Source organism: Nothobranchius furzeri, chromosome 16, assembly GCF_043380555.1.
Source record: "Nothobranchius furzeri strain GRZ-AD chromosome 16, NfurGRZ-RIMD1, whole genome shotgun sequence".
Taxonomy (NCBI): Eukaryota; Metazoa; Chordata; class Actinopteri; order Cyprinodontiformes; family Nothobranchiidae; genus Nothobranchius; species Nothobranchius furzeri.
In genome coordinates, this window is record NC_091756.1 from 50529251 (window position 1) to 50543444 (window position 14194).

General features: G+C 41.8%; 2 protein-coding genes across 3 annotated transcripts in view; one reads left to right on the plus strand and one right to left on the minus strand.

Moving 5' to 3' along the window:
• Positions 1-14194, minus strand: part of acsf2 (acyl-CoA synthetase family member 2) — a 32706-nt gene that overhangs the window by 8926 nt on the left and 9586 nt on the right. Inside the window, exons 6-10 of the mRNA XM_015962452.3 lie at positions 13690-13852; positions 12469-12564; positions 10577-10728; positions 9530-9621; positions 9124-9200 (exon numbers count right to left, since the gene is read on the minus strand). Of these exons, the coding sequence (XP_015817938.3) occupies positions 9124-9200; positions 9530-9621; positions 10577-10728; positions 12469-12564; positions 13690-13852 (580 nt within the window). The remainder of the gene's footprint in view (positions 1-9123; positions 9201-9529; positions 9622-10576; positions 10729-12468; positions 12565-13689; positions 13853-14194) is intronic.
• On the plus strand, positions 2109-9049 carry chad (chondroadherin). Of its 2 annotated transcripts, none has more exons than XM_015962454.3 (4): positions 2109-3236; positions 5569-5732; positions 7538-7698; positions 8402-9049. In XM_015962454.3, exons 1-3 carry the CDS (start codon positions 2451-2453, stop codon positions 7680-7682), a joined length of 1095 nt encoding a protein of 364 aa, XP_015817940.1. In that variant the 5' UTR covers positions 2109-2450; the 3' UTR covers positions 7683-7698; positions 8402-9049. The 2 variants fall into 2 exon arrangements, with proteins under 2 accessions (XP_015817940.1, XP_015817939.1); XM_015962453.3 differs by having other exon boundaries at positions 8489-9049.

Below are 14194 nucleotides of genomic sequence, written 5' to 3' on the forward strand. Positions count from 1 at the left end.
TTATAAATCACTCAATGGCATGAAACCAGAATACACGTTGGATCTCCTTCCCATATATACACAGGGCTCTGAGATCCTTAGGACAGGGTTTCCCAACCCTGGTCCTCAGGGCACACGGTCGTGCCTGTTTTCCATGTTGTCCTTTTATTGATACATTTTTATGGCTTTTACATACTCAAAGTTTTACAAATATACATTCATGCCATGAACCCCCCTACCTACCGGGTCTCATGTTGTGAACTGTGACGTTTGTTGCTTACATGTCGGGTGTTTTTTTTGCATTGGAGCGCTACACCCTGCTGGTGTAACCCTGTTAATGCCTTTTTTCTCCCTCCCTGAACTTCCCTCATGTATTCCCTTACTCATCTACAAAGGAGCGCCGTTATGGCTGCTCCCATGGTCTGCCTGTATCTGTCTTGTCTATATGTGTGTGTGTGTGTGTGTAACCTTGGTCAGGTTGTACTGTGGAGTCAAGTTCCTACGCTCTGAAAGGAGCGCTGGCAATAAAATTATTCTGAAATTATTCTGATTATTCTGATGAACTCAACATTTTCAGCTCCAATGTTTTTTTCACGGTGTATTCTTCCCGTTTACACCCCAAAACTGTAATTTTTGTCTTCTTTAACCCACGAGTATCACTCCTGTGGGGGTTTAATCCTTCTGAGTGGCAAAAACAAACACCCAACTTTCAATACCTGTTTGATCTGAAATGTCCTTTTTAAACTTTTGAGATCTCTTTGATAAAACTGTTGTATAAACACTGAAAAGCACCTTCAAATCCACTTCTTATGGCTTAGGAATGATTTCAGTAGACTTTAGAGTTTTGATACTTGGACTGCAGTGTTTCCTGAGAGCTGATGGGGACTAAATGTCATTTTATGTGTAAAATAAATACAAAAACTAACACTTGTTAAAAAAAACCTCAGGATATTTTGCATTTAAAATACTTCACAACAATGGCTCTTTCAGTCCTGTCTTTTATTGAACAAAAAGAAAACTGTTTCGATATGGTGTTAAAAAAACTGGAGCTGTCCAATGTGTTCTTAGGGGAGTGGAGCTTGACCTTGTGCAAGAGTTCAAGTACCTTGGGATCACCCTGGATCAACACTATCTTTAAAAAAAACACACAATTTGCTCTATTAAATTATTTTTTAATCAGTTTTAAAAATATCTGCTTAATCTACAAAGTTTTGCTTGGACTAGCCCCACCTCCACTTGCTACATATGTCAAACTAAGAACTGACAAAGGTTTTGGCACCAGAGCATCCTCTAGGGGAGACCTGGAGATTCCCTACAGAAAAATAACCTTTGGACAAACGGTTCTGTCAGTCAGAAGGAGTTACTTTGGAACAACGTACCAAGGAATATTAGAGAATGTCCAACCTGTAGTATTTTCAAAAAGCACCTTTAACCGTACCTTAAAAGTTCCCAGTCATGTACACACCTTTACAAATCTTTACTGTTGAAATGTAATTTGTTTGTATGTCTGTAATGCGACTGTTTTAGAATTGTATTTCGTCTGTATGTTCAGTGTTAGTTTTCCTGCCTAAGGACTACAGATGGAAATTAGCAACGATGCTATAATCTGGCTCATTTACAGTCTGCACATAAACCTTTGATTGTTCATTAATGTGCAATGTCCCAAATAAATAAAGAGTGAGAAAAATGATGAACAAATATAACGTTAGGGTGTCAGTAGTGCTAACAATGCTTTTCGTTCAGCAAACCACTTTCACAGGTGGAAGCGTTCACTTTAAATCTGTACCGAGCTGAATCCAAACCATCCTGTGACCTGAGCCGCTCACATCCTGCCAGAAACCGGCTCAAAACTGCATGAGCTGCTCCAACTTTTAATTTGGGGTTTAACTGGAAATCTCCATTACATAAACGCCACTCTTGGCTTTCAGATGAAACAATGCACACAGGAATGAAAAGTGGCATCTAAAGCATTCCCTCTTGAGATGATGGAGGCCTCCTTCAGCGTCTGACCTGAAGTAGCTTCATGACAGCCATCTGGAGACTATTACAGGTTATAAAACAGCTGCACAGGAGTGGCTCCTTTTTCTGCCACCGCAGACTCAAAAACAATAGTGATGTCTGGGAGCGTTGCGCAGGACCAGCCTCACCTCATGCCACGTTGTCAAATGTTCACCTGAGATCTAAATAAAATGTTGCAGGTAGAAAACATTGTTTCTTCTGGTGAGTCCAAACAGGCTAGAAGCTGTCTGGACATCACAGCAGTGGACAGAAAGTTGCCCTGCAGTTCCTATAGGGTTAAATCTCAGAGACACTTTACTTCCATGTGCAGATTTCTCACTTCAACCCTCCTCAGTTTTTTTTCTCCTGAGGTGAATGTTATAAATAGAGCTGTGTGTTCAGTTTGAAGGCTGTCCCAAAAACACTCTGGTGCAGCCTCACTCCTACACTTTTCTCTTTATGAGTCCTTCAGGATGCATTTTTTAACCTGGATTTTGCTGGGGATCTTCCTCCTGGTTCTAGGCCCCACAGTGCAGGGAGCTCCAGGTCAGTGCCCAAGCCTGTGCCACTGCCATGGAGACCTGCAGCATGTCATCTGTGACAATGTGGGGCTGAAGAAGATCCCCCGAGTGTCAGAGGCCACCCAGCTGGTGAACCTGCAGAGGAACAACCTGGGCACCATCCCAACTGGGTCCTTCAGTGAAAGCAAGGGACTCATCTCTTTGCACATGCAGCATAGCCAGATCCGAGAGATTGAATCCCAGGCCTTCAAGGGGCTGAAGAAGCTGGCTTACCTCTACCTGTCCAACAACAAGATCAGCAGCATCAAGCCCGGTGCTTTTGAGGATCTCACCGAACTCACCTACCTCTACCTAGATGGAAACCAGATCAGCCAGCTGGCTAAAGGGATCTTCTCACCAATGATCAACCTCTTTGTCTTGCAGCTCAATGACAACAAGCTGCGGGAGCTGCAGCTGGGGACCTTCACTGGCGCTAAGGACTTACGCTGGCTGCATATGAGTGGGAACGAGCTGACCGCACTACAGCCGGGTTCTCTGAACGAAGTGGAGAACCTTGCTTTGCTTCACCTGGACAGGAACAGGCTGTCCACCTATCCCAGTGCAGCCATGAGCAAACTGCGAGTGGTAGAGGAGCTCACGCTGGGGTGGAACCCCATGAAGATCATCCCAGATAATGCCTTCCAGAGCTTTGGGCGCTACATGGAGAAGCTCCACCTGGACAACATGGGCTTAGAAAAGGTCTGAAAATACTGCATGATCTTCTATTTAAACCCCATTAAAATAGCTTTGAAATGTCAGACCAGAGCTTTAGAACTGATGAGGATCACATTTGAAATCTGAGGATTTTCGGAGCCTAAAGCTGTTTTAGGGAACTTTTAAAGATAAAACAGGAAAAAATGAGTCATTAATATATCTTAGTATGGATAAACAGAATATGGAGATCTACAAGATCTTTCTAGATGTTCACCAGATTGTCTCTAAACCTTTCCTGTATTTCTGAGTGTATTTGTTTAATAACCAAGGCTTATCTCATATTTGAGGGGTGCATCCTTTCTCCACTGCTTTTTTTGTACACCAATGACTGCACCTCTAAGGACACAGCTATTAAAATCCTGAAATTAGCAGATGACACCACTGTCATTGGGCTCATCCAGGATGGTGATGAGTCTGCTTATCAACGAGAAGTTGAGAGGCTGGTGGTCTGGTATAGTCAGCACAATCTTGAGCTTAACACCCTTAAGACTGTGGAGATGGTCGTGGATTTTAGGAAGCTTCCCACAGTGCCGTCCCCCCTCACAATATCAAACAGCCCAGTGATAATGGTGGCCTCATTTAAGTTCTTGGGAACTATCATTTCTGATAGGGATCTGAAAATGGGAAACAAACATCAACTCCATCCTCAAAAAGGCTCAGCAGAGGATGTATTTTTTACGGCAACTAAGGAAGTATGGCCTACCGCAAGAACTGCTGATCATCTTCTATACTGCTGAAGTCGAATCCATACTTTGCTCATCCATCACTGTCTGGTTTGGGTCAGCCACAAAAATGGACAAATGCAGACTACAGCGTATTATTAAAACAGCAGGAAAAATCATTGGTGCCCAACTGCCCTCTGTCCAGGACCTGTAGATCAGCAGGACCAGGAAAAAGGCAGTGAATATTGTCCAAGATGCCACACATCCTGCATCTACTCTCTTCCATCTCCTCCCATCTGGCAGATGCTATAGATCACTGTACACCAAAACTACCAGACACAAGAACAGTTTCGTTCCTTCAGCCATTTCTCTCCTGAATCTGTAGATTCTTTTACCATCCTTTTACTATAGTTTTTAATACTTATTCAGTATGCTTATGGATATGAGTGTGTGTGCGTGTGTGTGTATACATAAGTATATGTGTGTGTACATGTATGCAAATATGTATATGTGTGTGTGTATGTATGTATGCATGCGCGTATGTATATATGTAAATATACATGTGTATGTATGTGTATACACACACACACACACACACATATATATATATATATATATATATATATATATATATGTGTGTGTGTGTGTGTGTGTGTGTATGCATGCGTGTATGTATATATGTAAATATACGTGTGTGTGTGTGTGTGTGTGTGTGTATACATGTTCTTATGTGCTTTTATCCATTTTTATTCTCATTTACTGTAGTTGTTGTATGTTTTAGAGAGCAAACATCTACCGAAGCTAAATTCCTTGTAGATGTAACTTTACTTGGCCAATAAAATCTGAAATCTGAATCTGAAATCTGAGGGCACCGGTGTTGGTGTGTTGAGGCTCCATGGGTGTGAAACTAACATTTGACCCTGGGACGGTGTGAAACCAGGTAGAAGCAGCAGGAGCCGGTAAAATCTGGCCAGATTAAGCCACTTTCCTCCCAAACACAGATATTTTAGAGTGTTTTTGTTTACTGGACCTCAGCCAAGCATGTCTGAGTCTAATTATTACACAAGTGTTATTTTGAGCGGCGTGTTTTCCACCTTGGTCTTGTAAACAGGTCAGGAGGGGTTAGGAGACAGGTAAATAGAGGCAGGGTGCTCCACGCTGCATGAAGAGGTGTATTTTTAGCTTCTTGAATAGACAACAAACTCTTTGCAAGCCATCCTGGCAGAGGAATGGCCCGAAGAGGGAGTCCTCCACCTTTCTTCCCTTCTAAACACCAGTGGAAATTTCCACAGCCTCATGTCCCTTGGTGTGAGATAATGAGCCTTTAAAGCATAGCTCCTCTACCACTATGCTCATCTTGCTCCTCTGGAGGGTCAGTTCACCTAGCACCTCTCTGAAGCTTTTAGCACCCTCACAGCTGCATATGAAGCTGGAGGATAAGAGGGAGGCCAGAGAAGGTTCATGTTTACATACATGTGGGTGCAGGAGGAAGGGTAAGAGGAGGCTTTCATAACTGTAGAAAATTTTTAAAAACACGATAACCCTCCCTGCATCTATCCTGATACATGCGTGAAGAGTTTTATGAAACCTACAAATAGAACAAGATGAATAACATGTTTAAGCAGTGAATAGCTCATGGTTCTGCTCTTTTCTAGCTCTCTGAAGGGGCGTTTAATGGCGTGACGGCCATTAAGCTGCTTTACCTGGACAACAACAACCTGACGTCTCTTCCCAAAGGGCTGCGGTTTACCACCATCACCAACATCACCTTGTCCAACAACCCCTGGAACTGCTCCTGTCAGTTAGCTTCACTACGCAGGTAACAGACTCACCTGAGAAACAGACACTAATCCTAAAACTTCTAAATGAAAGCGAAGTGTCTCTGCTTTCCAAGTGAGCTGATGGAGAGAAAAAAAGATTTCAGATGGGGAGCTTGAGACTCAAGAGCATCTCCATCAGGCTGGGATGATTAGAGTTTTAGAAATAAAATTCATTTATATGATTAAAGAAATACATTTTAAATGTTCAGATTTTTAATGAATGCACACGTCTAATTATTTCCCCATGCAGGTAAGTTTTAAAGAGAGAGATATATAAAGGTGAGCTTACCTTGGGTTTCAACACCAAATAATTCTCAAAAGTGAGTAGATGAGACACAAAATAAGGTCTCAACAGCTCTAAGATGTAATGTAATAAGTATTCATATTTATATTTTAAATTCAAATATAAATGGAGTCCAAGAGAAAGAGAAATAAGGAGAATGACAGAGAACTTATTCATAGCTATATTTATCAGGTGTGTTACCCCGGCTTTCCACTGGCCCTGAAAGCAGTCGCATAGCGTGATAGCGTCGTTTTACCCGCAAGCTTGTTCCCAACCGGGAGCAATTCTGACACGAAACAGGAGTGAACAGCTGATCCTGTGACGTCAGGAAATCATGGGACAATTGCAACACCACACGTGATTTCAGACATTCACACACAATAATAAACAAGACGACAGCTGCATGCATAAAAAACGTCTGTGGGTTAATTTCTATTCTGTTTACATCAGTCACATAAGTTCACAGGAAACGACGTACTACACGTGACTTTTATTTTGAAGGTTTCCAGATGTTTTATGCTGCTTTTGTGTTTGACTTCCTGTCGGCCTTAATGTAAACTGTAGAGTTTGATGTGGTTTGGAAGCGTAGCGCATCAAAAATTCGAAACGTGCCCTCACTTCTGGGGCATGTCCAAAACGTCACACTTCACTGCCAGTGGAAAGGAACTCGTCCACTACGACGGTGGCTAATTGCAGCGTAGTACGTTTCGCGGCCGTTTGACGCTTTTACGTGCAGTGGAAAGAAGGGGTTAGACCGTCCCCGAGTTGCTTCAGATGGTGATATTGACAACATTAAATGGAATCTTTTTTATTCAGTTTCATATCAAATCAATTTTTTTTCCTGATGATTGCAGGGGAACATGTATACGAGTGGCCACTGCACGTTTCATAAATCAGGTTTTTGATTGCACAAACATTCTAAATTTCGTTCATAGATGGAAAATAGGAATATTTCTACGAACGTTTGATGAATGAGGCCTCAGGATATCGGAGCTTCTCAGCTTATAGCAGCCTGAGTGGTGGATTGGTGGGCGTGGCCAGCTCCAGATTGTTTTCTTAAATAAATGATAAATGACCCGCACTAGTATAGCGCATCTCAGAGTAAGGACTCCAAAGCGCTTTACACTACAGTGTATCATTCATCCATTCACACACACACATTCACACACTGATGGTGATGAGCTACGATGTAGCCACAGCTGCCCTGGGGCGCACTGACAGAGCTCTGAACCCACTCATTCTTGAAGGCACTGAAAATTTCAAGAACTGCTGAAATAATTTTAAATTAGAGATGTAGGGCTTCATAAGCATGTCTTTATGGACCATATATAAGATAATATTTTAATATATTATAATATTTTTCTAAAGTCACAATATGTCTCTTTTAAAACACCAGGTAGTGTTTGGGAATGAAAAATGTTCTTTGAGGTTTAGATAATGAAACAGGTGACCAGGTGTTGCATTGGAGGTTAGCTTGTTAATTTTACAACCTCACTCATCTTTCTGCATCTCTCCCTGCAGGTGGATGGACTCCAGACAAAATGCAACGGATGCAATCTGTGCGTCTCCGTCTTCACAGAAAGGCAAACAAATCAGAGAAAGCACGGCCTTAAGGCGCTGTAAGATCAAGGCAAAACAAAGACCAAAGAAGGGCCCTCTTCACTGAAGTCACTGCTGTACAGGTACCTGTGCTCTAAGGATGGGTAGATGACAAACAGGTGCTAATAATACTTATAACGCTACAGCCTGGATATAACCAGCTTAGTGTTACCATGCAAAATCTCCAAAATACGTATTCTCTCTCCGATGTCAACAAAATATGCACATCTCACACGAGTTAAGGTTAATACTCACATTTACATCTCAAGAAAAAGGCTGAATTAGCCACGTGGAAGGACATTATTGTTACTAATGTTGTAGCTGCCCAACGCAATCGGTGATCTAAAGCTGAAATGTTTCCGCATGTATATATAAAATCATTTTAGTTGAAGACCACTCCTCAATAATAAGACGCTCCCAGCAGCAGACTGCGACTAACAGAAATGATAAAAAAATAACCTGAAACAACTCAAATAGGAGTTTGGGCTCCCCAAATCTCACGGCTATAAAACAACTGAACTCATGCTGAACTCTGCTGTTGATGTTCTTGAGCTTCACAGCTTCTGCCGACCCCAAACCAATAAATACACAACAATTATCTTTGCTTATCATACGTTTGGAGATGACTGAGGCGTGGTTTACTCTACAATCACATCCCAGAAGGGTGGTCAGAGGTTTTCAGCTGTATGATCAGGGTCTGGGTGAGCAGGATTTGGTTCTGGGGTTTATTTATTTTTTTAGCTCTTCTTGTTCTGACCACAGAACTCTAATCCACATTGGCCCTAGGGTCCAGCACACCGAGTCCAGGCGACGGGGCCTCTGGATGTTTGACTTGGCTGCTGGTTTTCTGACTGGTTTCTCCTCACTCTGCAGGAGATGCAGACAAGGAGTCTGACCAGGTGATCGGCAACAGAGAAAGCAACGCTCACTGACTCGTCTGAGGCTCTTTACACGTGTCACACGCTATTACTGAGGAAAACGTTTATTATTCTCAACCATCTGGTTTCATTCTGTCCTATAGAAAATGCAGAAACAATACACAAAACAACAAAGAAGAGATATTTAGTTTATCTCTTGGTGCTTCATTATCACATCTATTTAAAGTTACTCAGACGAGTTTGCTCCAGCTAAAGCAAACTTTTACCTTCATGTACCCTTATTTCTACCTTCAGGACATAACAGGACATTTTAAAATGACACAAAACAAGTAGTTTGTCATTCTGTTGTGCTTTCTTGTATACTCCTAAAACCATACATGGTATATTGTTTGTCTTGGAATGTAAAAGAGGAAGTATAATATGGTGGAAGGTGGATAGTTGTATTCAAAATTTAATGCAAGTGGGAGGATGTTTTGGTTATCTAATGAATGTTCAAATTCTTTATATTTCTGAGACATTTGGAAGTGATTCTTGTCCAATAAACTTGTGGATCTGAGGGGTGTTCTGGGATTTGTCTCCATCATGTGGTAAAAATTTGAACTGCTTTAAGTCACAAAAGGATGTACTCACCGTTAACCCTTTGATGCCCATTAAAGACACAACCTTGTTCACAAGCTCTGCAGGGCACGGAGAGCCAGCCATGATGCCTGCAAAGACAAATAAAAACAAGTCAAATAATAAACAGGAGGGATTTTATTTAAGGATCTTTATTTTGCTTTTAAAACCGTAAACATTCACATGCATGGACCTAAAAGTCTAGCCCACACTGGATTTATGGATTGACTGTTTTGTTTATGACAGACCCCAGCCCATGGTTTAAAACCTATGGTCTCCCAAAGGGTGACTTTAAGTTTTTGTCTGAGAACACCAACCATCCGTCCATCCATCCACCCCAAATAATGGAAAAAATAAAAAATATTAAGAAATCCCAACTATTATCTTAAATACTGAGACAGGCTCTGCATGTTTTTCTCACCTCCTTCCAAAGATGATAAGTCATATTTAGCCAGATCTGGTTGGGCCAGCATGTCAACGTACATGGTTGGGGTCCCGTAGATGAAGGTGCACCTGAGGGGAAAAAAAAATTACAATTTTAGTCCCATAAAAACTATTGACATATAAAAATATAATAATATAAATATAAAAACTGTATTTTTTGCTGCAAATTGCATTAAAAGTAAATTATATTCTGAGATTGAAGGACATGGTATAGCATGAGTTTTTGTGAAATTAGTAAACATAGTTAAAGCTTTTCAAAAGAATCATTCAATAATGTGGATGTTTAATTATAGGGTACAGATAGATATTTAAACAAGAACTTTAAAAGCATTTATATTGGAAAAATACATTTTAACCAAGGTAAACTGATGCAAGTTCTCTTGAATGAAAAAAAAATCTTAAGCTTTTTACCAGTTTGACTTTTAAATCTCAGAACAGGCAGCAGCAGTTTGATTTTTTCCTTTTGAATCGACGGCATTTGACTGCAGCTAAAAAGTACACTTCAGAGTAATTCATGTCATTTTCAAAACAGCTCTAACCTAAAAACTTTTAACTTTCCCGACTAGAAAAAGCACAGGTTACTTTTTTGCATTTAAGACATAATTTGGGGTACTGAGGTTTATGACTGGATGTAAATAAATAATAATAACAACAACAACAACAATAATATAGCTATATTAATAATAGGTATAAATATTTCACTTTTAATTGAAACTTCTCCAAACTTTTGGGAATCTTTTTTATTTTCTCAGTTAATCTCAATGAATGCTTCAATTAGAAACAGAGCTGTTAAGACCTGTCCTCAAGAGCCACTGCCCTCCAATCACTGAATTACCTCTAGAGCAGATCCTCAATTTAATCAGACCCATCAACTCAAACCAGGTGTGTTGGTGCAGGGATACATAACATGCAGGAAGTGGTCCTTGATGACCAGGAATAGCCCAGGATTAAAGTAGCCTACATGCCAGTTAAAAGTTAAACCTTCCACTATTTCTGTCATTGAGCTGATAGTTTCTGGTTCTACCTCTCGCTCTCCAGAGCTGCCAGGTTGGACTTTCCATTGTAGCCTGCAGAGGGAAAGACCAGGGTGCAGCCATAAACAGCCATGATGATTCCTCCACCCACAGAGCCAAAGCAATGGTACAGAGGCACCGGCAGACAGATACGAGTGTTCAGCTACAGAAGAAACATCAGGAGAGCAGGAATCAGAAGGGTTTATTGCCACATGTGTGAGCAGGTTCACAACATTGGGAAATTGCTGCAGTACTTGGTGCAAAAATATGAAATGAGCAAAATAAAATAATAATCTAGAAGAGCAATAATTGGAGAATGACTAATCTATACAAGACAGTTTGGGGTTGGCAACTAAAATCTGTTGAATCATTTTGGGGCTAAATGACAAATGTGAGATGCAGATTTCATTACTTTTGTCCGTCCTGCAAAGGAAACCATCCTCAGTATCTGAGCTCTGCAGGAGGAGGTCCATGTGGAGCAGCCAAGGCTGGGCCACCAGACACTCAGTCCCTCCAACCACCACAAGCAGGCAAGGAGGGTCAAGTGTCTTGTCCATGAACACAACAACTGATATGGATGGAGCCTGAGTTTGAACTGGCAACCCACTGCTTACAGGACTAATTCCTAGCCTCTGAGCCACTGCTGCCCTCCTCTTCATGAAAGAGATTAGGCGTCTTGAGCCCTTTTCAGATTGACATTCTGGAATATGTGTGGACAATTCAGTCCGGTTTTTAACCAGAACTGTGTTTTCAGACACACCACTTTTGTACCTGAACTTGTCCTCTCGGCTGCCTTCACACAGCAGGGACAAGTTCCAGATGTCTGTGGGGGAGGGGCTGGGAAGGGTGTACCCGCACACAAAGACACATAAGACCTGAATGATGAAGCTCAATGGTTAATAAAGGAATCACGGAAGCGGTGTGAAGCGCTGCCATGGTTCGCCGCATGCTACAGGAGCGAGCCATCTAGGTGCGCACAGCGTCCCCCGGCCCCCTCCTCCTCCCCCTCCTCCCTGTCCGGAACTCAACCTCACCAGTCTGAAGCAGCCACCCTGTCCGTGACAAGTCCGGTCCTGTTACTAGGGGCTTCGTCCGGTTTAATTACAGAAAAGGTTATCCGGATGTTTGTATTCAGGCACAAAGGTCTCAAGGACAGAGTCCCGAACATTTCCATTTTTCATGGCCTGTCTGAAGGGGGCTGTGGTTTCTTTCTTGTTCCTGAGTAATGGTAAGATGGAGCACAAGACTGACCAAATAAGGAGATGGGCCAAAAGGCAAAGCTCTGCATTTCCTGGTCAGTCTGGTCCAACCCTGGTTAGCCTTAGACAAGCTGAGGAGTCAGGAATTCAGCTGAGGGAGTTTAAGCATCTGATTAAGATGTCTTCTGATCACATCCCTCTGGATGCTTATGAGGCACAGGGAGAAGACCCCGGAGGTGACCCAGAACTCACCAGTGATTATGTATCCTCTCTGGTCTGGGAACACTATAGGATTCCCTAGGAGAACCTTTAGAACTCCTGGGAAGAGCAATATCTGGGTGTCCCACCAGGAAACGTTATCCCTGTGACGTGGTCTCACATAAGCGGAAATGGATGGATGGACGGTCCAGTGTAATAATAGTAATTTACATTTAATTAAGGGCCGTAAGACATTAAAATTGCATATCGAGTATGAAATCCATCTTACGGACCACTGGGTTATCACGTTACACCAGCAACTTACAACTCAGGTTTTAATCAAATTCTAACACACTTGTCGTGGTCTGTCATTTGTGAAACAATAAAACTTGATAAAATACGTTTCCTTTACATTTCAAATTAAGTCTATAAATGTACCTTTCTAAACAAAGGAACATTTTGGAATAACTGAATATGAAAAGATAAACATTGTCCTTTATACTGACCCTCCAATCATAGCCCATTCTTCTTCCAACAAAGCAAGCGTTGTTGATGATGTTGTGATGTGAAAGTGTGGCTCCCTTCGGTGCTCCAGTTGTTCCCTGAAAACACAACTGTAAATTACCGAGTTCATGGCCACACAAACTGATTTTGATCATTTAATGATGATGTCACATCTGTAAACAGATGATTACTCTGTACACCTGCTAGTGAAAATCTGATCTTTCGTGGTCAATCAAGGATTCTTATACAAGTCTGAAAAAGATTAGAAAATCCCACTTAAGCTGACCTTGTGTGAAAGGACTTAAGGGAGAAAGAGGATGAAACTAGAACCGGTAGCTGTGATGGATGCATTTGAGTCATGCTTTTACATAGGGCTGGGCGACATGGGCTGGGCGACATGGCCTCAAATCTATAATGCGATATAATCTGAAACATGTGCGGTAACAATATATATTGCGATATATTTTTTCCTCTGTTTATATATGTCAAAATGACATGCTTTTACATATCTTCATGTGGCAAATATATGCCACTTGAGGTATATAGACCTCCTTCTCCACCTACTCCATGCTTGCAGTCACTGCCATTCTGTTGCCCCAACGTCAGCAGGGTGCACATCTTAGTGACGTCATGTGTTATCGCGACATTGCGATATAGCCAAAAACTCTGTCATTACCCAATTTTATATAGTTTCTACCTTATATCGTTTATATTGCCCACCCCTACTTTTACATCAGTACTGTGCAGAATGAAGCAACAATATCTTTCTTTCAGCTTGATTCAAGGTCTGAGAAAACAGTGCATGGAAGTTTCCCAGTCTACTTCCTGGTTCCACTCATACTCCCTTCAGAAGTAGACAGCCCACAGATGGAGACATCGGTACGTGAGGTTGTATGATCCTATTGTTTACTTTGGATGGGACGGGGGCATAGAGGGTGTAGAAGAGCATCTGTCTGCAGGACACACTCAGTGAAAACGGGATGAACTGTGTTGCTCATTTCTTAATCATGACTGTTTCCTCTAAAGGACCCCCCCCCCCCCCCCGGCTTTGTTTATCCTCGGGCACTGCACTACCTTTAATTTTGTGCAGTTAAGTGCCTTAAAAAAATAAAAAATGGCATAAATAAAACAATAGCTAAATAACCTTGTGCCTTTGTGTTAAAACTTCAGATGAGGCTCTTTTTAGAGGTTTTCCTGCAGATGCATGATTATCCAACAGTTACCGAAGTGAACTGGATGTTTATCGGTTCATCAAACGAGATCTTCTTCTGCAGCTCCTGCAGCTGTTGAGTGAACTGGCTGCTGGCCGCCTGCATCACGTCTTCAAAGTGAAACATTCCCGGTTGTCGACTGTCCAGAACGATCACAGAGCGGAGTTCTGGGAGCCTATGGGGGAGGTGTGTGTGTGTGTGTGGGGGGGGGGGGGGACAAACAGATACAGATAAGAGTCAAAGTACATAAAATGTGCATAAAGGAATCCAGACGAGTAAGATTTACTTAATTCTGTGAGTAAGTTTTTAGATGTTGGTTCAGAAACATGTTTGCAAGAAGTAGACAGATCCATCCATACATGGTTAACGCTCTGCAGCCAGCAGCTGGAATGTGTTTATGATCCGCTGTGAAACCTTATATAAGGAGTTCAACTCTCAGGCACGCAGAACAGTTTGTGAGCCTCAGTCCCCTCTCGGCCTTTTCTCCTTCTTTTTTAAATGCAAAATGTTTATATTA